We start from the raw sequence: 22,927 nt of genomic DNA on the forward strand, positions 1-22,927 counted from the left end.
ATGTAGCTACGTGGCTCACAAGTTTTGGAGGCGGCCCGCCTGCATCGCTTGGGTTTCCCCGAATCCGTGCCATTGGTGGAGTTTGTGCGTCGTTTTGGTCTGCTGGTTGGTGAGCTGGCCAACAAAGATGTCACTGTGGAACAAATATTGGCAGTCAACGAGATTGACGTTGCCAGCTATCGAATCGGACCTAGTCAGGTGAGTAACTTTAATATTCACTGATTGTAATAATACAACATTTAATTAGTATGTGGCAGCAAAGTGGAATATTTGTTGCTCATAATATAAGAAGCCCTTTTATATATATTCAGGTCATTTTTTTCCAATTCATCTTTAATCGATTTATGACACATCTACATAAGCGAAACACTCTTTGGAATCGACATTCCCATTTATGTATACTCTTTGAAAATCCAGAAAGTAAACAAATACCTAGTATTTCTCTAATGGTGTTATAAATAACATATTTAATTTACCAAATATTAGCTAACACAGTGTTTAAAAAACTTATGCAAATTAAAATAAAACAGTTAATGATTGAAGAGAATTAGCACGCCCCATATGTCAGGCTATACTTGTGTAAATATTCGCTTCGTATGCCGGTTCTTAATAGACATTTGCTAAAGATCTTGGTTAATTTGATAAATAGCTGCAAAGATTTCTGCAGTAATCACTAATGTGCAGTATAATATATACCAACAAATAAACCTTAGTTTAAGCTTAAAGCGACAAATCAAACTGTAGTGGGCCTCATACTTCGCCGAAAGAGTCCTCGCGGCAACACACTACTCTCCAAAATAGTCGACTCTATGGGTGTTCGCATATGCACCAGCCCATCCCCGTGCCCATATGGCGGTTGTCGCTTGGTGCTGAAGTAATATATGCCCGACTTGGGCACAGCTGGCTCACCGCCCATGAACCCGTCCGCTGTGCACGTTTTTTTGTCGCTGCTGTCTTTGCTGTTGTCTTGTCTGCAACCACAGCTCGCCGTCGTTATGCTCTGCTGCGAATCGCAACCCAGTGCACCAAACATCTTTGGGTCTCGAATCGACTGGGCGAAGTAATACAAGGCCGCAAAATGATCGCACGCGAAGTCAAATTCAGCAGCCGTTGCGTTTGGACATTGCGGTTGACCCTGACCCCAATTGGCGAAGAAGCTGGCCTGACTGAGTTCGACGCTCGGGTTGCCTAGCAGCGTGATGTCCGAGTGTATGGACTCCACGTAGATGGCATCATCTGGTGCGAGACGGTCCCTGGGTCCCAAATTCAGTTGACTTAGGCCGGCGGGATCCAGGGCAAATATGGCCCCAAAACGCTGGGGCTTCAGCAGCTTGCCGGCCAATCCCGATATGTGACTGCCAGCGCTGTGTCCCACCAGATACATCTGCTCATATGGCGCGCCTGTTGTCTGATGCAAGAAACGCACAAATTTGACTAAAGCGGCCGCTATGGCCGAGAGCTGTTTCGACAGACGCGAATAACTTATGTCCAAGGAGTATATACTCCAGTCCACGACTATAACGTTGTAGTTACCTCGGGATAGATATGCATCCTTGATGGCTGCATTAGAACAGTGGGTGCTTTTACCTGTCCAGCCGTGAATGGAAAATCTGCCGCCAAAAAGAACACAACATTACAAATTAACGCTTGTCTCTCAACTCATATTGGAAAATATTTATTAATGGACTTTTTGGACCGATTCGTTTTTTAAGTCGAAATGGGTGATAGTTTTGGACATCACATGTATATATATTCGCTTTCAATCTTTAAAGCTAAAAATACAAATATTCGCCGTAAATAAAAAATGTTCCCTGTGGTTTAAAATATCGGGCAAGATGCTTTTTTCAAAAATCATACCGAATTCCTGCACTGTCTGCCTAACTTTTTTCTCAGGGTCACTGCCACCGAACAAACCATTGCTACGATTGATGATAGGTTACAAAATTTAGGCAATCCGCTCTTTCCTAAATTGTAAAGCTTTAATATGCACCATCGAATAAATAATAATAATACTTCTTAGTAGTTTCCGGTTAATGGAAAAAAATTCTACATAATATATTTCAAGTCAGATTTGTCAAAATCTCACTTTGATTTATAAATCTTTAATTAACTTATAAAATTTAATTAACTGTGAATATTTAGCTCCAAGAAAAATTTTTACTTCTCTGAGTACTCGTATAAGTTTAACAGATATTAAAAGTATATAGGCTACAAATTTTAGTAAACCTTTTCGGAATCCGCTCTTTCCTAAATTGTATAGCTTTAATATGCACCATCGAATAAATAATAATAATAATACTAATAAACCTATTAAACTTCTTAGCAGTTTCCGGTTAATGGAAAAATAATTCTACATAATATGTTTCATGCCAGATTTGTCAACTTTAAGTCAAAATCTCACTTTGATTTAAGTATCTTTAATTAACTTATAAAATTTAATTAACTGTGAATATTTAGCTCCAAGAAAAATTGTTACTTCTCTGAGTACTCGTATAAGAGTAACAGATATTAAAAATATATAGGCTACAAATTTTAGTAAACCTTTTCGGAATTCGGCTCTTTCCTAAATTATATAGCTTTAGTATGCACCATCGAATAAATAATAATAATACTAATAAACCTATTAAACTTCTTAGTACTTTTCGGGTAATGGAAAAATAATTCTACATAATATGTTTCATGCCAGATTTGTGAACTTTAAGTCAAAATCTCACTTTGATTTAAGTATCTTTAATTAACTTATAAAATTTAATTCACTGTGAATATTAAGCTAAAAAAAATGTTCCTCCTCTGACTACTCGTATAAGTTTAACAGCCATTAAAAGAAAGCTTTAGGTAATGTGTATTATTATTACCTGACAGGCCACTTCGGATTAAAGTATGATTTTTGGAGTGAGGCAACGTCGCCTGGGCGCAGGACCTGACGTTTGTACGGATTTAGTGGTGTATATAGATCGTATCCTAATAGCTTAGTATTGGAGTAACGAAAACGTGGATTGATTATTGCACGTAGCTCCATTTTAAACATATCCTGCAGAGCGTTGAAGATGGAATTTTCACATTTGCCGCGCTCGTAGGCGAACATACGGCCACTGACAACTGAAATAATAAAGTATGTGATAAGTTAAACAATATGTAGTATGTGCACAGTATATATTTTATTACGATTTGCACTTTTCGTATCAGAGCAGATTTTAATTCGAAACAAGTTTTTGTTGTGTTTTCTTAAAGATTAGGTCGTCCACGAAATGAAAGGAGTTCGCAAATTGCATTGGAAGCACTCGCCACAGCAATTAACTGAAGAGTAATTAAGAAATACGACTGAATCACTGGTACTAACATCCACTTAAGCACTGTGTTATCAGGATCAATGTAGCGCCAAACCCCACTTGCATGTTTCACACGTATTATGGCCAAGATCAAGACCAATGCCGATGACAATTCGTGACAATGCGTCAATTAAAAGGCACTAAAAAATTCAACACGAACCCGCGCTCACTAAATGTATAACAATAATTTCTGAGCGACTCGCAGAGGTCCGCACCGTTACAAGCTTTGTGTCGAAGTATTGCCAAGTTCTAAAAGCAGGCTTGGTTAAATACAGAATTTCACTGTCAGGCCGTGCGACAGGCCGGCCATCGTTGCTGTAAGCCCAAGTCCACAAAGCTGACCGGCCGGATTGAGAACGCTCCGCTCATCAGTTGTGCGGCTAGATGGCTAACTGGCTGGCTCGTTGGTTTGTTCGCTGACAAGGGCGCCGATTGCCGGCTGCCATTAATATGACAAACTTGTTGAGTTGCCACTGCAACAACGACAATGACAACGACAACAAAAACAATGCGATTGAAGCCGCTAAAGCGCATCACAGCAGCAATTTACAACAATTGTTGTTACAATGCATACAAAACAAAATTGGCTGACTCTCAAAATCAATTAACAGTACGCCAATTGTAGCCATCACCATCACCATCACCCATGTACAAACTATATACTACATACTCGTACGAGTGGGTGGGGGTGTCAAAGTAATTTGTTATCAAAAAACAAACAAATCATTCCCAATCTTTGTAAAGCGTCTAGAAAGTGACTGGGCAGTACTTCGTCACAGCTACTTTGCGAAAGTCATTTGCATAAAATATGCTCATTTTATCTTATGCTAAGTATTAAGTATTAATACTTTAGAACTTTCTTTTTCACAAAGCCCTGCAAAATTGGATTCTGGTAGCCTATGCGTAGATCAGCATCGGCAACTTAGTTGTTCTCTTCGTGTTCATTTGCATAATAGCCGGCATTTCCTAAGCTGTCTGCCGACTGGCTTACCAAATATTTACCAATGCATTTTCCACTTCATTTACAAGTAGAATGATTTTCATCTATTGACTGAGAGACTTACATAATAAAAGTCATAGCCCACTTGAAGTAGTGTGGCGCCCAACCAATCAATCACTGGGTCGTCCCTCTTCCATACTCTTTTTATCAGTCAGTTTAATGGTCAGAAAGAATATATCGGAGATCGTAGTTGCTCATAAAGTGAGTGGTGTTTGCCAAATAACAACTTTTCTTCATCACAATACATACATAGTCCAATTTGAACTCAATTTGTTTGTTAACTGCTCAGATCAGACTAATTAGGCCTGCCAACAAATAGTGATGTCGTTGATCTCTCCCTGCTACCCTCATAATACAACCTGCAGGTAAACTTAGGTGAGATATGAGGTCTGCGTTTCGCTGAAATGATCAACTGCAAACATCATTAAAAAGCAGTCCCACATCTTTTGTCGGAATGGACACACAAATGTTTTTGTAAACCTCGTTAGGTTCGGGTTCAGCAACAATTTAATGCCACCTTTAAACTTGTCTCTGCTTTCAAGCACATGGGCAAGTGTCGAAGAATAAAAGTGTGAATTTAACGACAATACCTTTTATCTTTTTTACATTTACTGTCATATCAGTCCCTGCCCATTCCTGAAGTCGTTAATTTTTATTGGTGTGTCAAGAATTGTTTGGGAGGTTATACGAGGGCTGTCCTAATTATAACTTGGGCTTAGCATAGACAGATAATACTTATAATACCAGGATATCTGCGGATATGGTACAGCTGACAACTGTGTTTTGTATCCTGTTTTCAGCTACTAAATGCCGCTGTTAGAAATTGTTCCTTTGCCTTTTGAGTATTACAAGTATGATGTTACCATTTATCAGTAATAGCCTGCGCCGATCAAGCATCGCCATGTTCGACTTTAAAGCGACTATTCTGCAACGTTGGTGGTTTATCGAAACTGAGGGTGGCACTCAATTGTTTGTTCCAGCAACAAACGTTTTTTCGATTCGTTCACTTGAGATATCCACAATCTACAACGTATATAAAATATATATTAAAATACATTAAATATTAAATATTAACCCTTTGATGTGATTACAATTCATGTAGGTAAACTGTTGAGTTCAATGACCACCAAACTTTCTGAAATATTGAAATATTGAAAAAGCTTTGAATAATTATAAAAGTACAATATAAGTATTTTCACAAACAATTATTTTTCTTTTTTAAGTACGTACATATTTTTTGGGAACAAGTCCTATAGAGTATTTCGCAGTCAACTGCTACATTCCCTTGTTTCCATTTGTTTGCTTTCCAAATGTATTCATTTTGGATAACTCATGATCGTTAAACCGGGACGTGTCTACATGCAAGTTGCGTATTACAAAGTTTATTGACAGGACTTAACACTTTTTAGCACATATTTTGAGTTCATTATTAAGTGTTTGAGCTCAGTATGTCAATGGCACTTTGTCTTCGCGTCTTCCATTGATTAAATCGTCATTGTTTGCTAAGCTAATTCGGTCTTACAATCAACTTGTTCCTTAACATTTCTACGTTAAGCAATTCACTTTTAATTTTATTTTTGGGTTTTTGTGTTTCTTTCATGAATATTGGCAATACATACAACATTCGCTGTTTACGAGAAGATTATACACGGCATTTAGGGAAATTAATGAGCTTATAATTACTGATTTTTATCGCATTGCTCCTCCTATATCGCAATACAAAAGAACATTAACAATTTAATTGGTGTAGCGATATTCAAGTTAAGGCAACCGTTCGTTTGGGAATGGGATATCCCTTTTTGAACACACCCTTTCGGAATGTTAGTTCGTTAGCTTTTCCAGGTGATGCGAATAAAGGTAGGATTTTAAAAAAAATTGAGTTGCAAACCAATTCCAACTATGTACTATATGTATGTATGAATAATATTATAAATTTTCGAATCTAAATCAATCAATTGAATTAATGAAAGGGTGATTTATCATATCAACTTTCTGGTGGTCTAAGCTCACATATCCAAAAAAAACTGAACTTAATTTCAATGGGATTATTCATGAATAGAAACATAAAATATTTTGCGTTAAACGGCGAAAAGAAAACAGGTATTTCTGGAACTAATTTTTGTTTTGCTCATTTTGGATTTAGTCTACTTATAACTTCATGTATGTTTTTAATTACTACTGTTATGTTATTATGTTGATCAAATCCAGCTCTAAAATAAATCGGTGAAGGGTATTATTGCTTCGGGCAATTCAAAAGTTACGATTTTTCTCGTTTTATTTCCTGTTAACTTTCGACTGCGAATTAACCATCAAGCTGGTAGTTAGGCAGCCCGCTCTCTGTACTCAGGAAAGAAGATTGAATTAAACTAACTTTGACGTCATATGTTGCAAGTCCACTTTTTTGTTTGCCTGATGCGCCCTTTGCCGCTGCTTCTGTTGCTGCTGACAGCGCAAGCGATGACGCTGACTTTCATGGTCAAGTTCATGAAGCTCATTGTTGTTGCTCGTACGGTATAGAATTTCCAGCTGCTTCTTCAAGTGTATGTGTACGAGTGGGTCTTGATTCCGTAATGAGAATTATCAGGGCCCAGCCTCTTGTTGCAAATGCCACAGACTCAGTTTACTTTCACTGCAAGTGCACGCGAATTGCAATCGCTACAAAGAGATTAAATAAGAAGGAAAAAATACCATCAACTACCCGTACCCGTACTCGTACGATGCGTGATGCGGTCACTTCTTCATAGTAGAACTGACAAATCGGGCGTGTGCCTGTCAAATGCCACCGAAAGCGTCAGATATTTGAATTGGCATAAAGACAGGGATTATTATGTGCATGTTATATTGGAACTTTGCGCCCAAAGGAGTCTTGCACATGAGATTTGGCGTTTGAGTTTGATAATCTGTGGACTGGCCAGTGTCTGCCTCATCACCCGAAATGTATGTACAGACCTGAGTTGTGTGAGTGTGATTGTGCGTTTGCTGCTTAAATGCTTAAGCTAAGCCGAGTCGGGCCAATCGGATGGCCGTCGTTATGGGCTCGGCAATGCGTAAACTTTCACCAAAAATAATGTTGTGTTTTCAAGCGACCCGCTGAAAATTTTAAAATCCAAACAAACGAACAAAAAATACGCAGACAACGCAGCGTTGCATTTGCCAGTAAAGCAGTCAGTCGACCACAAAAGAGCTGAAAAACAAAGGCCCATTTGACCAGTGCACTTGGCCATTTCTCCCTTTTATATAGAGCCCCATATACATACAAGTACATACAAACACCCATGTATTCGTATACCAATGAGCGCTAGAGAAATTGAACGCTTACTTTCTTTAGAAAAGTGCAATAGGGGCGCTGAAATGTGAATATAATGGCTCTAAATCGTTAGTTTTTAAGTTCATATCACCATTTACTCTCTTCCTAGACTCTCCCAACTGTAATTAGTTTATACAAAGCTAGTTTTTCAAGTTACATAACAATAGGTAGTTTTGGAATTGGCTTTGAATTGGATAGAAAAAGCGTACCAATAAATATTGACGAAATGAATGCAGTAAAATCTGTGTTGAACGAACGCATATACCCGATAGATAGATGTTTTCTTGATTCAATCAAATACATATGTACTCTAACTCTATCCCAATTGTGTGAGAATAGATCGAGAAGTACGAGTGGCAAAATAATTCAAGTGATTTCTTATCGGTCCTATTGGGTTGCGTGTTTTTTTTTTATGAAATACCTGAATAATAGTTATGTTGTGCAGTCAATACGTTGTTCAACAAATTACATTTTTTTTAGAATTACTCTAACTCCATCCCAATTGTATGAAAATAGATCGAGAAGTACGAGTGGGTTGGGTATTTAATGTTTATGAAATACCTGAATAATAGTTATGTTGTGCAGTCAATGTTTAACAGTTGTTTAACAAATTAAATTTTTTTTTATAATCTCACTGAAATACCCGCCGTCTTTGAACATTAATTGTGTGCCATTAAAAAAGCCTTGTTATTTTAAAAATAAATAAATATTTGACACTATTCCGATTACTTATAACATTGCGACATGCATAACAACTGTCCCACTGAAATTTAAAAGATCAATAATTAAAAAATTGGTGAAACTTTTTCCAAATCATTTTAAATCATGAAACAAGCTTCTAGTGATAATTGTATATCTCGTGGCGTAGTCCCAGAATGGTGTACTCGATTTAAGAATGGTCGTGATGACTAGGATTTTGAACATCCATAATTCGTGGTTAAATTAATTAATTAAATGAATTGAGAACCCATTAAAATTTCAAATCAAATCAAAGAATGCGATTAGCATTTAATACGAACAATTCGGTCTGGTTTTGGTGTGTTCCGCACAAGCTGACATACGAATACATACAACTGCTTTTTTGACAATAACAACTCACCGTATTCTTAATTAATTAATGTTTATCTAATCTAATCTAATAGCTTATTCAATGTTATTTTTACATTTAACAAATAATTTACATTTACAATAACAAAAATCCTTTATGAAAAGAAATGAAATATGAAGAATTCTATTGCAATTATTATTATTAATTGTTGCAAATAAATTCACCATATTCACTGAGTAATTTTATGATGTGATGTTTTTACGCGTGAATCAGGCATTGATGATTAGTGAGAATTATTGCCAGCTGTGCAGATTATTTATTTAAATGTGAACAATCTTATTTTGAATGCTTTGACGCTTTTAGACATTCACTTTTCAGCATCACTTATGTTAGTCATAAGGTTTCGAGATCAGCTCGAATGCATCTTGAAAATTGTGCTGAAGACAAATTCGGCGGGAAAGCTTTAATTTGAAAATGTTGACTAAGTTTTTATCAGAAGTCCAAGTGCTCCGGGGTCGTTCGAGGGTAACAAACGAGCTTACCATGCTGATTCCTTTTACAGAGGCTGATCTGTAGTCGGCGCCATTAGTATTGACAATTAGCATCGAACACAATGAAAGCGCAAGCGACCATCCAGCTGCAACTTGTTGCATACACACTTCCACACACACATCAGCAAGCCGTAGTCGCGCCCATTACGGTAAGCTTCAACAGAGGCACCAACTGCCACTGTCCACTCCGTGTGCTTGTTTGTTGGTTTGTTTGTTGGTTTGTTTGTTGATAAGCCACTTTCGAATGCGCAGTCTGCAGGTAGTTGTTGATGTTGATCACGTTGTCTTCGTCGTCGCTGGTCGATGGTCGCTGGTTGTTGGATGGTTGGATAGTTGGTAGTTGGTTGGCTTTTGTCGCGTCTAGCCACAGTGCGCATCGCCACAAATGAAATTCAGTCGCAACGCAGACGTCAAAGGGAAAACACAAGAGCGCAATCGCGATGCCAAATGGATAATAATAATATTAATCACAACAACGACAACAACAACAACAGCAGAAACGGCAATAGCAACTACAATTGAAGGCTATTAAAAAGCCGTGAAAGTAGATGGTTCGGTGGTGGTCAAAAGCTACAACAACAACAACAACACAAACAACCATTTTGACGCCTGCCGGCCGAGTTCAATGCAAAAACTCGCCGCACATAATTGTAGAAAATCGAAAGCGTTCCATAATTTCGTAATTGCATCATGTACAAGCACACGGTAAAGTCGAAATTGGCGCAGTCGCAAGCGCAATCGCAATCGCGCGGAGCGAACGCGATCCGCCAAACCGGCAATCCGAAAACTCCCAGCAGCAGCAGCAACAACAACAACAACAACAGTGCAGTCCACACTGTAGGTGCTGGCAGGAAGTTCTTCTCGCACATACGTCACAAAATTGAGGATAACCTAACGCCTAGGCTGACGAGCAGACTCTATTACAAGGGCAGCAAACATGCACGCTCCCTCAATGCGCTCAGCATGGTCGACAGCGAGTCGATCAATGGCAAGTATACGTCCAAGGCCGTGACTGAGTCGCTGAGTCACACGCAGAAAGTGGCATCCACTAGTGCCCAAAACTCGGCCTGCTATCCCGATAGCGATGAAGACGAGAATCCTTACAGCTTGAGCATGAGTCTGGCCCAACAATCGCTGGAGGATGAAATATTTGCCGAGCTTGAGAAAGTGGCGCACGATGAAAGCAAATTGAAAGCCGTGCTGAAAAGTTTCGATCAAATACTAAACGACTATCCGACTGGCGAAGAAAGCGAAAGTGTTGCCGTCGCAGCTCAGCAACAACAAGTTTGGGCAGACGAGGCACCCGAGGCACCTGAGGCGTCCGAGGAACTGTTGCTGCCAGCACCGCCAGCAACATTTTGTGATACCCCACCGACAACACCACAAATGTTGCCCAAATCGCAGAGCATGCTCAGCATTAACCAGCGTCCGATTACCCGTCAGATCTATCAGACACCTGAGTTGGCCACCTCCCTGTTGCAGGTGCACAAATCATCGTCCAGCCGCTATAACTCATTGTCCGAGCTGAGTCAGCTAAGTGGTAGTCGCATACCCATTTCTAAGCACTCGAGCTTACGTAAGCGTAGTGAGAGTTTTTGTCTGGCCGATAAAGCAAACAATCAACCCATGAGATCTTCGAGCATGCTGGCATTAAGCTCTGCGAGCTTCAAAACAATCAGCGATAGACCGTTGATAGAGCCCAAAAGATCAAACTCAACACTGGATTCGAGAACATTGACCAATACAAGACCAACCAAGCGTTCCAAGAGAACGACCTCCGTCGCTAAGCAGCCCAACAATGGGGACTTGCTGGTGAAATGTTTGGCCAAGGGTCATGAGATCTTACGGAAAGTCGAGAACCTCAATACGAAATCACCGCGCGGTCGACAAAGTCGCGTCTATAAGGAGTACTCTTCCAGTCTGGCTCGCAAGAAGCAGCTGCAAAAACTGCACTATGCCAATGAGGAAAAACTGAAGCAGCTGCAATTAGAGTCCTGCAGGATAATTCCGCCCAGACTGGGTGAGACCTCCGATAAGCATTACGAGCTGCTCGTAAAGGTTGTGCAACAAAAACGACAGCAGCAGTCCCAGCCAGCCACAATTCACAAGAAATGTGCTCTGCAAGAACTGGAAGATGACTCCGATGATTCGGGTCATATATCAAATGCAGTAATGTCTGCCAATCCCTCCATAGATAGTGGAAGCTATTGCGAATCAGATGGCGAAAATGATGTTAGCAACACAACGGCGGGAGGCAGAAGCTGTAAGTCCACCAAAATAGCCGAGCTGTTACAAAAGTTCGAGTTAAAGGCGGCCGAAGCAGCTACCGCGCAGATATCCACCCACAAAAAGCACCCTGCACTGAGCACCTGTACAGCAACGATGGTCGCCGAGGTGGAACCCGTGCGTCGCATACAGACCCAGATAGAAATCTATCCCACGTATATGAAAGAGGTAACAATGCAGCTTTCTTAGATAGAGCTGCAGGTGCTTGGCCATTTTAGGGGCGTTGGCGTTCCAAATATCAGAATATCGTAACAATCCCCTTCTTCTGTAATTATACTTATTAACTTAAACAAATATTTATCTAATATAAATTTATGCATATAAATAAATATACCATTTACAATAATTGGCTTGCTTTGTTTTGCTGTTTGTACAAGTATACCCTGATTTATCCTCCTCCTGCCATTTCCAATTTTAACAACTGGGTTTGGCGCACGCTTTTTACAGTTTTCCCCAATTTTCCCTCATTCATAGAAATACATATTTGTAGATACCGAAAAATGCAGTTTTTTCTCAGTCCGTAGATAATTGCCATTTGAGGCAGTTGTTAACTCGTCGCCATTTCACAATTGGATACTTTCATTTCTGTGTACGTGTTGCGAATGAATAATTTGGAATTGTCTCTCGACAATGCCGCGAACTTGGCGACAGGGAGACACACCTGAGAAATACTCGGGCCAAAGCGTCTATTTGCCTTTCCCGTGCATACCTACGGAGCGTTAGTCTTTGCTCGCATACATGCCCACCTATGCCAAGATACATTCGTTTGCCGTTCCTATAGTTTTCTGGAACCGAGGTGTTGAGTGTGTTCTCGTATTAGATCGATAACTCAGAAAGCGCTGCCGCCTATCAGCCCCCGAATGGGGTCACCGAAATTTATGACATCCATTCATAATGCATCCTAATATGAAGTAACCATGCTAATTTAACGGGCACTTCATTAATCTATTAATTAAATAAATGTATGTCTGAGTGGAGCTGGCACCCCTGAAGCAACCAACAACCCCACTTGATGGTGTGGAATACAAGAATTTGGGGTATACCAAAAGACCTAATGTAATGGATAATGTTTCTTAAAGTATGCACCTTAGCTAGTTTCGAAAGCAAGAAGGGCTACATGGTGTTTCTGCAAATTGTGCTTGCTAATATTTCTTAGAATCAACCGATTGGGAATTTGAAACAAAAGTAGAAAATTATATAGCAATTACGAGAGCAAAGCTTGGCTTATGGATATTAGGAGATACGATGTTTCGTTAAATAGTTTCCGTAATCTGGATATGGCTGTATCTATTTCTATTGTCCTGCTGGTTGAGAATACATATAATTTATGGGGTCGGAGATGCTTAATTCTCCCTGTTACATACCTTGGACAAATCTAATGTACCCTTTTTATGCTTCGGGTACAGGGTATACAAATAAACCTAGCCACTACATTGTATCTTTTTTTTTTGGGGAATTTGGAATTTAAGTTCCCAAAAGCCAATTACTTCAATCTTGAAAATCTTTGCAGTTAGTAAGTGTGTAAGTGAACGACTTACCTTAATACGAATATATATTTTACAAATTCCAGATTCTCTTCCGCTCGGGCGTATTAAATGAGCTTGAGGCCAAACGAGATGTTTTATTATCCGATCGCATTATACAGCTGCAGGCCTTCTGTCGTGGATATTTGGCACGCAAAAAAATGTCACAGCGACGCGTACAAGTGAGTTTGAATGCAGATCTCCAACGATACAGTCAATTAAAAATAAAAATGTGATCAAATTAAATAGGAACTTGCGGTACGCTGCATTCAACGCAATGTGAAGGCATTTTTGGCGGTACGTGATTGGCCTTGGTGGCGTTTGTTGGTCCGAGTGACTCCGCTCCTCAACGTCCATCGGACCGAAGAGCAACTAAAGACGGCAAACGAGGAGCTGCTCATGCTGCGTGCCAAGCTGGAGAAAATCGAATGCGATCGCGGTGAACTGAAGGCAGACAATCAAAAATTGGAAGCTAAGGTAAGCCTAATATTCAAAAATAACAAATTATGTATTGCCACACCATTGTATTTTGTTTACATATATAAATCTTGATGCAACAAATTAAATCAACAGTTGTGCGGTGTGAATTACAAATAGTTTCAGGGCACCATCTCACTAGACACTCTAAATGATAGTAGGCTGTTGTCTGAGCTAGAAAATCGACAATAATGTTACCAGTTTTGGATTGCACGATCTTTCATGCTTACAGAATACTGTATCGAAATTCAATAGTGAAAAATAAGTACAGGCACGTACAAGAAGTACAGTAAGCTATAACGACAAAAAAAAAAAAACTGAATAAGATGTCTAGAGAATTTTTATAACAGAAGTTTCAGTCCTTCAAATACAACTTTTTAGGCTGACTAAGACTGTAGACTATAGAGTAATAAACAACAGCATTACCCCATAAATAGTAATTTTTTCTTCGATTCTGTCAATAACAACTCATCAAATCATAAGATTATGCTAGGTTGGTGATAAGACAGGTCTGAGTATGGATGAGACAATTCTACAAGTAAGTACATGCAAAGTTTGGTATTTCTTATTGTTTTTGTTCAAAAGTTCTCGATGTTCATATGGACGGATCTATTTCTATATGTGTTGTTATACTCCCCATTTACGAATATGTTCGCGATTATATGTTTTGATGTTCTTTCAATGCGGGGCTTATCATGCCTTATTCTGTCTGTCATTCTGTAGAAGCGTATTAGGGAATTGTTCAGATTTTGTAAGAACCGCCTGCTCGTCAGTCTGTCAATCGAAAGTTGATAAACATGTTTTCCGAAGTTTGGCACTCTACCACTAGAGATTTAGATATTTACTTCCGTCATTATTCTAATTTCGTTTTATTCACATTTTATTGAAAGACGCATTTATCCATGTATTAAGCTTTACCTTATAGAAGTTATAGTCGGAAATGCAATCTTAGCCTAAGCTCAGCCAGAACCTATTGTTTTCGATGAAAGAATCTATGTGTATAATGAGAACATACTCTGTACACACATGCATACATAGACATACATATGTATGTAGAACTATATATTTATTATTGTACCAAATAGCATGTAGTTCTTGAATAAATTCTATAACATCCAGGAAGCAGAGTACCTTACCTACAAAGTATATATACTTGTACTTGATCAGTTTGATGGCATGCAAATGTCTGGAAAATGACAGGAGTTCCTCCTCTCTCTCTCCTCTATAAACTAAATCATTAAGTTCCCGCATACGTAGAGCATGAGAATAAAGAGTCTATAGTCTAAGCCTTCGGGTACCATTTCTTTTAAAATGAGATACTATTATGTTTGGTAATTTTCTAATACTTTGGGATTGAATTCGCAAACCATTCAAGAGCAAATAGGAACTCTCCTAAATTTTAGAGCTGATTAATGTTGGATTGGCAACAGACAATATTTTTAACGATTAGACTTTTCCAAAACATGTATAAAGCCAAAAACATTGCTCAATTAAAATGGTTCTAGGATGGCGAAATATTATCACTTGATTTCCAAAATGACAACGCGCGCCTATTTATCAAGCGAACCGCTAACATATGCATATATGTACTCGTATTTCAGAATGTGTTACGTGCACATAATATTGCTCTATTGTGCTCCATAAAATAAATATGTGTATAAGTATGTACATATGTATGTATGCACGCAGGCGAAATGCTAAGATGAAACGGAACGGACACTGGGTAAATGACTTATGTACATGCAGATATACCTACTATATACTCAGAGCACTGCGAAATCTGTGGCTTTTGTTGTAAATTAAAAATAGTACATGCAGTGCGTGCGTCCATTGAACACACGCAATAATGGAGACTCTTCTGAATGATATCAATGATCATGAAGACTTGAGGACTATATTGATGGTATGTTCCGGCAGTTGAGTTCTGTCTGTTGCACACTCGTATGCTGTCTTCTATTTGGGTCTATAGGTCGTTAGCTGTTTAGAATAGTAACATTGATCGTATGGGAATAAAGTGATATGTGTATGTTATGCTACTATTGGCATGTGCTTTGAAGCATTTTGGCTCTCTCCCATGAACGCAAAGTGCTTTAAAACTTAGTGGCAGCGAGGGAAAATAAACGAGCTTTTCTCAGCGCCCGGCCACGCACAAGTGGGCCGCTGCCATATGCCACTGGCGATGATTTGGATTCTTGGTTCAGTTGTCGAGCAATCGCCGCGAGCGCTTGAGGCTGGCGCTGTGCAGCCGAACGGTCGACCGCGTGATATTTTGACCGAGACGCGTAAAATTCTATTGAAATCTGGCCAAAAGAGTTGTGCCGAACACAAGAAAAATCAACTAAAATATATCTTTAGACGACGTTTGGCCATTTGATGCGCGCATGTTAAGCATAAATAGCATTTGAAAGGCGAATGCTGCTTGTGATAAATTTAAAATTGCAACAGCGGTTTCAGGTTTTTGACAGCATATAATCCCCGGCATCAGTGCTCATTTATATTACGAAATACAAAACGAAAAATTCGATAAACGAAAGAACAAAATTTTTAGAATACGATTGAATTGGCTGAACACAAAAAACTTTGCACACGACCAAATCCCAGACTCACGCTCATCTAACCCGCTTTGCATTTCTAACCCCATAATGGCCCCTTTAGCTCCACCCGCTAATGCAAGCCCTGCTGATATTGCAGTTGAAACCGTCGAAAAACCTGATGGCCAAATGAAAAGTGCAGATCAGGATGCAGAGTTTGTAGCACGCGTTTTAGCAACAATGAACGGCACACGCACCAGACTACCACTCAGTGGTGGCGGTAGTGGTGGCAAGAACTACAACACAACCAACAGCAGTGGCAGCGGCAGCGGCTCCTCCCTCAATTCACTGCGCAGCAATGCCAGTTCGTTCACCGAAACCCAAAAGCCTCCCAAACCACCCACAAGTCAGGCGCGAAAGCAGTTACGTTTACTGCCCAAACAACGGGAACAGAGTCCAGTGTTGAGTAATGGTTACACATTGAATACTTCTAAACGCCTTACCAGCACTTTGAACAACACACGCTCCTCTTCCGCGACTTGCAATGGTAATAGTTCTCCCACAATTGGAGATCCCGAAAGCTCCTATGAGATCTCGCTGAAACTGCCTTTGCTTCCCAATGCAGATACAAATAATACGGAACGGTTGCGCATGACAACACGATCGCCTAGTCCTGCCTATTCGGTTTCTTCGCGTTGTTCCACACTGTCGTCAGTTACGTCTGCATCATCGCGTTTTTCACGCCTGCAAACCCCACCTCGTCGCGTCTTCCCGCAAAGCTATGCGCCTGGCAATTCAACAGACGCCTATGAAATGCGTAATCTAGAAAGCTCTCCCGTGGTATTCGACGCCAATCTGTCGTTTGTGCTCGGCTGCAAAAAGCAGCCTGTGCATCAGAGTCTGCGTGCATCGCCCTCCTTTGAGGATCCACGCACCGCGTCGGCCCATTTAAGTGAAAAGATTCAGAACTTCCTCAATCGCACGGATCATGTGCAAGAGGAATGGAAGGCCATGGGCAGAAGATCCCGGCAAAAGAATAGTAGTGGCTTGGATAGCGGACGCACTACGCCCACCAATTCGCTTTACGATGATTATGATACGATCTCTTTGATTGAGCGACAACGTCAACGCGCTAGCATGGAACGCTGTGGTTCCGTGGGTCGATCCCGATCCACCCAGAACATTCTGACCAAGGCGTTTCAATTGTCCAAGCAACTGCCACGCATGTCGACCTCGCGCTCAAATTCACTGGCCCGTGAATTCTCAAATGCCACAACAGCCGATAATGACGATGATGATGATCGTACTATACATGAAGATGACAATGAACTAGATGAGGTAGGGCTAGCCTTGGGCTCGTAATAGGTTGTACCAATATGAGTTTTCGCTTTCCATGTCTCGCACGATTTATGTCACCTGTATATGCATTTATAAGACAAACATATGGTCGATGCCGCCGGCCTAAATTCCTAAAATCCATAATGTCGACCTTGACAGCGACAACATCGACCAACAGCCTCAAATAAAACGTTTAAGTATAGAAGTTTTTTATTTTTAGCCTCTTACTGCGTGTGAATCACTCGGCAAATTCCAATTCTTTCGTTTACCCCAGAATCGGGGCACTCCAAAACCATAATTTTTATTTTCGATTAGTTTATACGATGCAAAAAAGATAAAAACTATTATCCAAGTTGAATTTATTTCGTTATACGTACGAGTAGTAGTTAGTTTATTTTGGCAATAATATAAATTCAATTTGAATTATTAAATGGAATATTTTACTCGTACATGTGCATATGCATATATATATATACATATATAAAGATATATATGTTGCATATCTAATAAGCTGAATTTCAGACACACAAGCACGTACTGTGTGTAAACATTTTTGGATTCTGTATCGAAATATTTGTTTATATTAATGTGGCAATAAATAAAATAGAAAAGAAATTGGTGCAAATTTCATAAACAATGTCTGTTGAACCGGCACAAATGAAATCTATAACTGCCCGAATAATCTTAAAAACATATGTATTTGCAGTTGTCAGAGCTAACAGTCGATTTAGCTGAGGAACGGTCCACGGCGCATATTGCAACCGAACGCCTCGAAGCCGAATCAGCCGAGCGCTTAAAGCTCGAAAAGGAACTGGACGAGCAGCAGACAAAGGTAAAGAATCTGCAGGAAACAAGCGAGAAGTTGGAAATGGAGCTCATTTGTGCTAAGTCCGATTTAACCGGCATATCTGAGGATGAGGATGCGGATAATGAGGAGGGCAGCGGTGGAGTCTATAAATTGAAATATGAACGTGTGGCCAGAGAATTAGAATTCACCAAACGTCGCCTGCAAACTCAACACGAACACGATCTGGAACAGTTGATCGGTCTCAAGAAACAGTTAGAGAAGAAGGTACGTTCTTACTAATAAATATTTAAATATTAAACCCATCACAATTATTCACCAATATCGCAGCTGGCTGATGCCTACGAGGAAGTGGAGGAACAGCGTCAAATAGTTGGGCAATGGAAACGCAAGGCTCAGAAGATGACGAATGAAATGAATGATTTGCGTATGCTGTTGGAAGAACAAAACGCTCGCAATAATTTGCTCGAGAAGAAGCAACGCAAATTCGATGTCGAGTGCCAGTCCCTGCAGGATGCGGCCCGACAGGAGCGACAGGCTAAAGAGCGCTACGGCCGCGAGAAGGACGTACTGCAGGCAGAGAAGTTCACGCTTGAACAATCATTGGCAGTAAGTTAAGCGTACAAACAAATATAGCAACAAGTACGAGTACCTTATCTAAGCAGCCAGAGCTCAGCGCTCGGGTTTCTCTAGAAACTCGTTTGCTGGCCCGCTCTCTTGTGCATTTACGACTTTGCGTCTATTTACCTGCCCTCGGAGAAGATGCAGCCCGTTTCTTTCCCACACACTGCCCGCATACGAAAGGTTCAATGTATTTTCGGGGTTTCTTTTTATCTACTCGTACTTATTTCGTATCTTCATTGTGCTGCATTTCTTTTTACACTTTGTTACATGGCTTCTATTCATTATCGTTCTTCGTTTCATTTTCTTGTTCACATTCGTTGTGTTAGACATACGGCAGTACGAGTATCTACAGTTAATTTTAAGACAAAACTTCTTTAAATGTACGAAAAGTTGCCTATAAATAAGATAATATATTTTACTTTTGTTATATAATTACGTACCATTGCTAAAATTATATGTAAATAGGTGTTTTAAAAGGCATACGTGTCGTATGGTGTTGAAGCAATGTTATTTGTTATGTTGGGAGCAACACGTGCATAGGGAAATATTTTCTAACAAACGAGACTTTTCAATTTGCAGGATACTCGCTTGGACCTCGATTTGAAGGAGGAAAAATTAGCCTCGCTGCAACGAGAACTTGAGGAAATGACTTTTGGCGGTGGCACTGAAGAGGAATTCGCTCAGCTGCGTCGCTCCAAAAACGAAGCCGAGCGACGCGTTAAGGAACAAGATGAGGAACTCGATGGACTCTCTGGGCAAATAATGCTCCTAGAGCAGGCCAAGCTGCGCCTGGAAATGACCCTTGAAACCATGCGAAAGGAGGCGCGTCGTGAGTCCCAACAACGCGATGAAGAGCTGGAAGAGGTTCGCGGCAATAGCTACAAGAAGATAAGAGCACTCGAAGAGGAACGCGAGCGTGAACATGAAGAGCGCACCATGCTGCTCCGAGAAAAACATGAGCTGGAGCGTCGTCTATCTTCCATGGAGGATCGTGATCGTGTAGAGCGTGATGCCGAGGAGGCGCTGAATCAGAAGCTGCGGCGTGACTTGCGCAAATACAAGGCATTGCTAAAAGATGCGCAGACGCAGCTGCAACGTTTGAAGGCCGATACGCCCGGCAAGACGCTAATACGTCAGTTGCGCAATCAGCTCGAAGATGCCGAATCGGCACGTCAACTGCAATTGAAGGCTCGCCAAACAGCCGAGGCCGAACTGGCGGAAGTGCAGGCCATGTTTGACGAATCTCATCGTGCTCGTAACGATGCTGAGGAACGCGCGAATGCGGCGCAACGCGATCGTGCCGAGTTGCAAGCCCAAATCGAGGAGAACGAGGAAGAACTGGGAGAGCTGATGAAGAAATATAGCGCAACAGTTAAGCAACTAAATACCGAACAAATAAATGTGTCGGAATATGAATTTAAACTGACCGAAATAGAAGCAGAGCGTAATAATCTTAAAGAGCAGGTGGCCGAGCTGCAGCACAGGCTGGACAATGTGGAAAGCATGGGTGATCCATCCATGGCCATGATGTCGAAACGGTATACATATATATAGCTTGATTTTTGCAATCCCGTTTAACTTATTTTTTTCCGTATATAACAACCTAATAGCTTGGAATTGCGAACTAAGGAGCTCGAGTCCCGGCTTGAACTGGAGCAGGCTACGCGGGCACGTCTCGAGGTGCAAGTCAATCGTCACAAAGAAGCTCTGGAGAAGTTACAAAACGAAATGAGCCAGTCGAAGATGCGGGAAATGCAAGCACAAGATGTTCTCAAGAAATCACAGAAGAACTTGCGGGAAATGCGTGAGGAGTATCATGAGAGTAAGACCCGTGAACAGGAGTCCCTAATCAAGCGCAAGGACTTGGAAAAGAAAATTGAGCAGCTGGAGTCGGAGGGTACTGCGCTTAAAAACGATTTGCGTCTGGCCCTACAGCGCATAGCCGATTTGCAGCAGGCTATGGAGGAGGATGGGGAAGAGGAACTGAGCGAGAGGTACGTATTGGAACTGTACTAATTCTGAGAAAGTTACTGATCTATTGGCATTGTCGATCAACAGCGATGACAGCCTCAGTTCCGTAGGCTCCATAGCCGATTTGGAGGAACGTCTGCGCCCCATTCAGGTGAAACGTAACTCACAGCACTCGTTTAACGGTGGTGGTGTGGGTGGCAATGAGAGCCTGATCAGCACCACCCGCACCTTGGTCTGTGAAAAAGATGACAACAGTCCTAGGTATGTCCTAAAGCAAGAAAAAGAAGCTAGTAATGAAGTCAACTTTAACAAGCAGCACAAACATTAAGCACCACAAATTGTAGATAGCTAGCTTATAAGCTCTGTTTGCCATTTGCCGGCTTTTCTAATTTACATACCTTACTTCATACATGCAACCCACATCCAAAACTGTACCCCAAACCCCTAACCCGCAACCACCAACCCCACCGACGACATCAACAAAAATCAAATTAAATCAAAACCACTGCCCTCCCTAACCGTACATCCACCACCCCATCCGCATATCCGCATAATGATACATAACTTTACTCATAAACACATACCAAAATGCTTGTAAATATGTTTATGCATATGTCCACCCGCTTTCCGTTGCCCGCTCCTCCCATCGAGTCTCTCTCTCTCTCTGTGTGTGTGTGTGCGTGTACACCATAGCTTCTTCTTATTATAAACAGAATAACAGTTACGTCGCCATCGTCACCACATATACACAAGCTGGCAGTGGCGGCCAAAGCCATACCGGACCCAAAATCGGGCACAGCATCAGCGAAAAGTTTGCAGAATGGTGAAGGCGCCTGATTCTATTGATTAACTAGTAGGATCGTAGGATGATGATGGGGGCGCACATGAACGCGGCAGCTGAAGATTGTATTTTTTTCAATTATTTATTAGCTTTTTACTAGTTTTTAGTTGAATATGTTTAACTATTTATTATCAAACTAGCAAGATATAACTATAATAAACTAAATATACATATTAATATATATATATATATATACATATATACCTATTATTATAAAAACATCTTCTATAGGATGTCTTATAACACAACTTATACTTAATTGGCAAATTGTTTAAAAACGAGAAAAAGATGAGAACGTAGATAATTTAATTTCTGTGACACAGACGATGAATATTTTACGAATACTATATACACAAGAAATTGTCCTTTAACTATCTGGCAAAATGCTACTTATCCTATATAGCCAACATTTATTAAATGAATTAGACGCATTTGAAACTCATTCGAGAAGTGTGCAACAATATCATATGAAACAATATAATGTGCAACTTTTATATGCAATACTTACTCGTAAGTATTTTATACGAAACTTTCTTATATTAGCGGGGGAAATTCTTTCTAAAGGAATATTTGTACGGAAACTCTACTCAACAAAACTAAACATGAGCACACCCAAAATAGCAAAAGAAATCCATATGCAAAATAAAAATCGTAACATACATATTGTTATAAAACTCCAAAATCGACTTTGTTTATTTACGAGTATTTTCCCAGTAGCAGTGAGAGTCGTTTCATTTCAGTTGTGTGGGTAAAGGTCAAGGTCAAAAGTGCAAGACGTGACCGACACACACCCACAATGCCAAGAAAGTGGCGGCTTTTCGCAGCCATCGGTGACGTAGAGATGACTTTGAAAGATTGCGCCACCCACAGTTCTCACAAAATATGTAAATGCTTCTTAAGCACGGAAATGTCTGCGTGGCCATTGAGAGCATTCACGGGCACCAGATGTGTGTCAAATTGACGAAATACTCGTATTAATGGAAATCGGGCAGGTGCCATACATGCGCTTACCTGCCGAAGAAAGTTCGAAAACAACGGTGCATTGCATTGACGGTAGTCAAGGAGCCGTCAAGTGACGCAACAAGTGTTGGCCGGGAAAGTTTTACGAGGAGCGTGTCGTGTCAGTCCAACTGAACCCAAAACAACAACCGTCAACTAGGCGACTGTCAACTGGCGATTGAGAAATATCGACCAAACAATCAAACGTGTACTATGTAGAATTTGAACTATGCGGAGTTTTCAGAGCTGGCGTTTTTTGCGCAGACATATATTTGATTTCGACGAAGGCGGAACGTA

At 40.5% G+C, this 22,927-nt stretch overlaps 2 protein-coding genes across 8 annotated transcripts in view; one reads left to right on the forward strand and one right to left on the reverse strand.

Moving 5' to 3' along the window:
- The window catches only part of LOC115625064 (unconventional myosin-XVIIIa), a 34,681-nt gene extending 12,873 nt beyond the window's left edge, over positions 1-21,808 (forward strand). For 2 of the 7 annotated variants that reach the window (XM_030519939.1, XM_030519941.1), the window contains 9 exons: positions 7-198; positions 13,092-13,226; positions 13,294-13,521; positions 18,097-18,462; positions 18,526-18,804; positions 19,399-20,357; positions 20,430-20,813; positions 20,878-21,051; positions 21,504-21,808. In XM_030519939.1, coding sequence (XP_030375799.1) covers positions 7-198; positions 13,092-13,226; positions 13,294-13,521; positions 18,097-18,462; positions 18,526-18,804; positions 19,399-20,357; positions 20,430-20,813; positions 20,878-21,051; positions 21,504-21,627 — 2,841 coding nt within the window. In that variant the 3' untranslated portion in view covers positions 21,628-21,808. Of the gene's footprint in view, positions 1-6; positions 199-13,091; positions 13,227-13,293; positions 13,522-15,856; positions 15,976-16,010; positions 17,391-18,096; positions 18,463-18,525; positions 18,805-18,835; positions 19,000-19,398; positions 20,358-20,429; positions 20,814-20,877; positions 21,052-21,483 lie in introns of those variants that run through there. The other 5 variants (XM_030519940.1, XM_030519943.1, XM_030519944.1 and 2 more) reach the window with 5 other exon arrangements.
- Positions 439-3,538, reverse strand: LOC115625068 (lipase member H). The gene is made up of 3 exons (XM_030519951.1): positions 3,341-3,538; positions 2,856-3,099; positions 439-1,610 (listed from the first exon to the last, which is right to left on the reverse strand). Exons 1-3 carry the CDS (start codon positions 3,393-3,395, stop codon positions 734-736), a joined length of 1,176 nt encoding a protein of 391 aa, XP_030375811.1. The 5' UTR covers positions 3,396-3,538; the 3' UTR covers positions 439-733.
- Positions 21,809-22,927: the final 1,119 nt, after the last annotated feature.

Source organism: Scaptodrosophila lebanonensis, unplaced genomic scaffold (genome assembly GCF_003285725.1).
Source record: "Scaptodrosophila lebanonensis strain 11010-0011.00,11010-0021.00 unplaced genomic scaffold, SlebRS2 tig00000072-arrow-pilon, whole genome shotgun sequence".
NCBI lineage: Eukaryota > Metazoa > Arthropoda > Insecta > Diptera > Drosophilidae > Scaptodrosophila > Scaptodrosophila lebanonensis.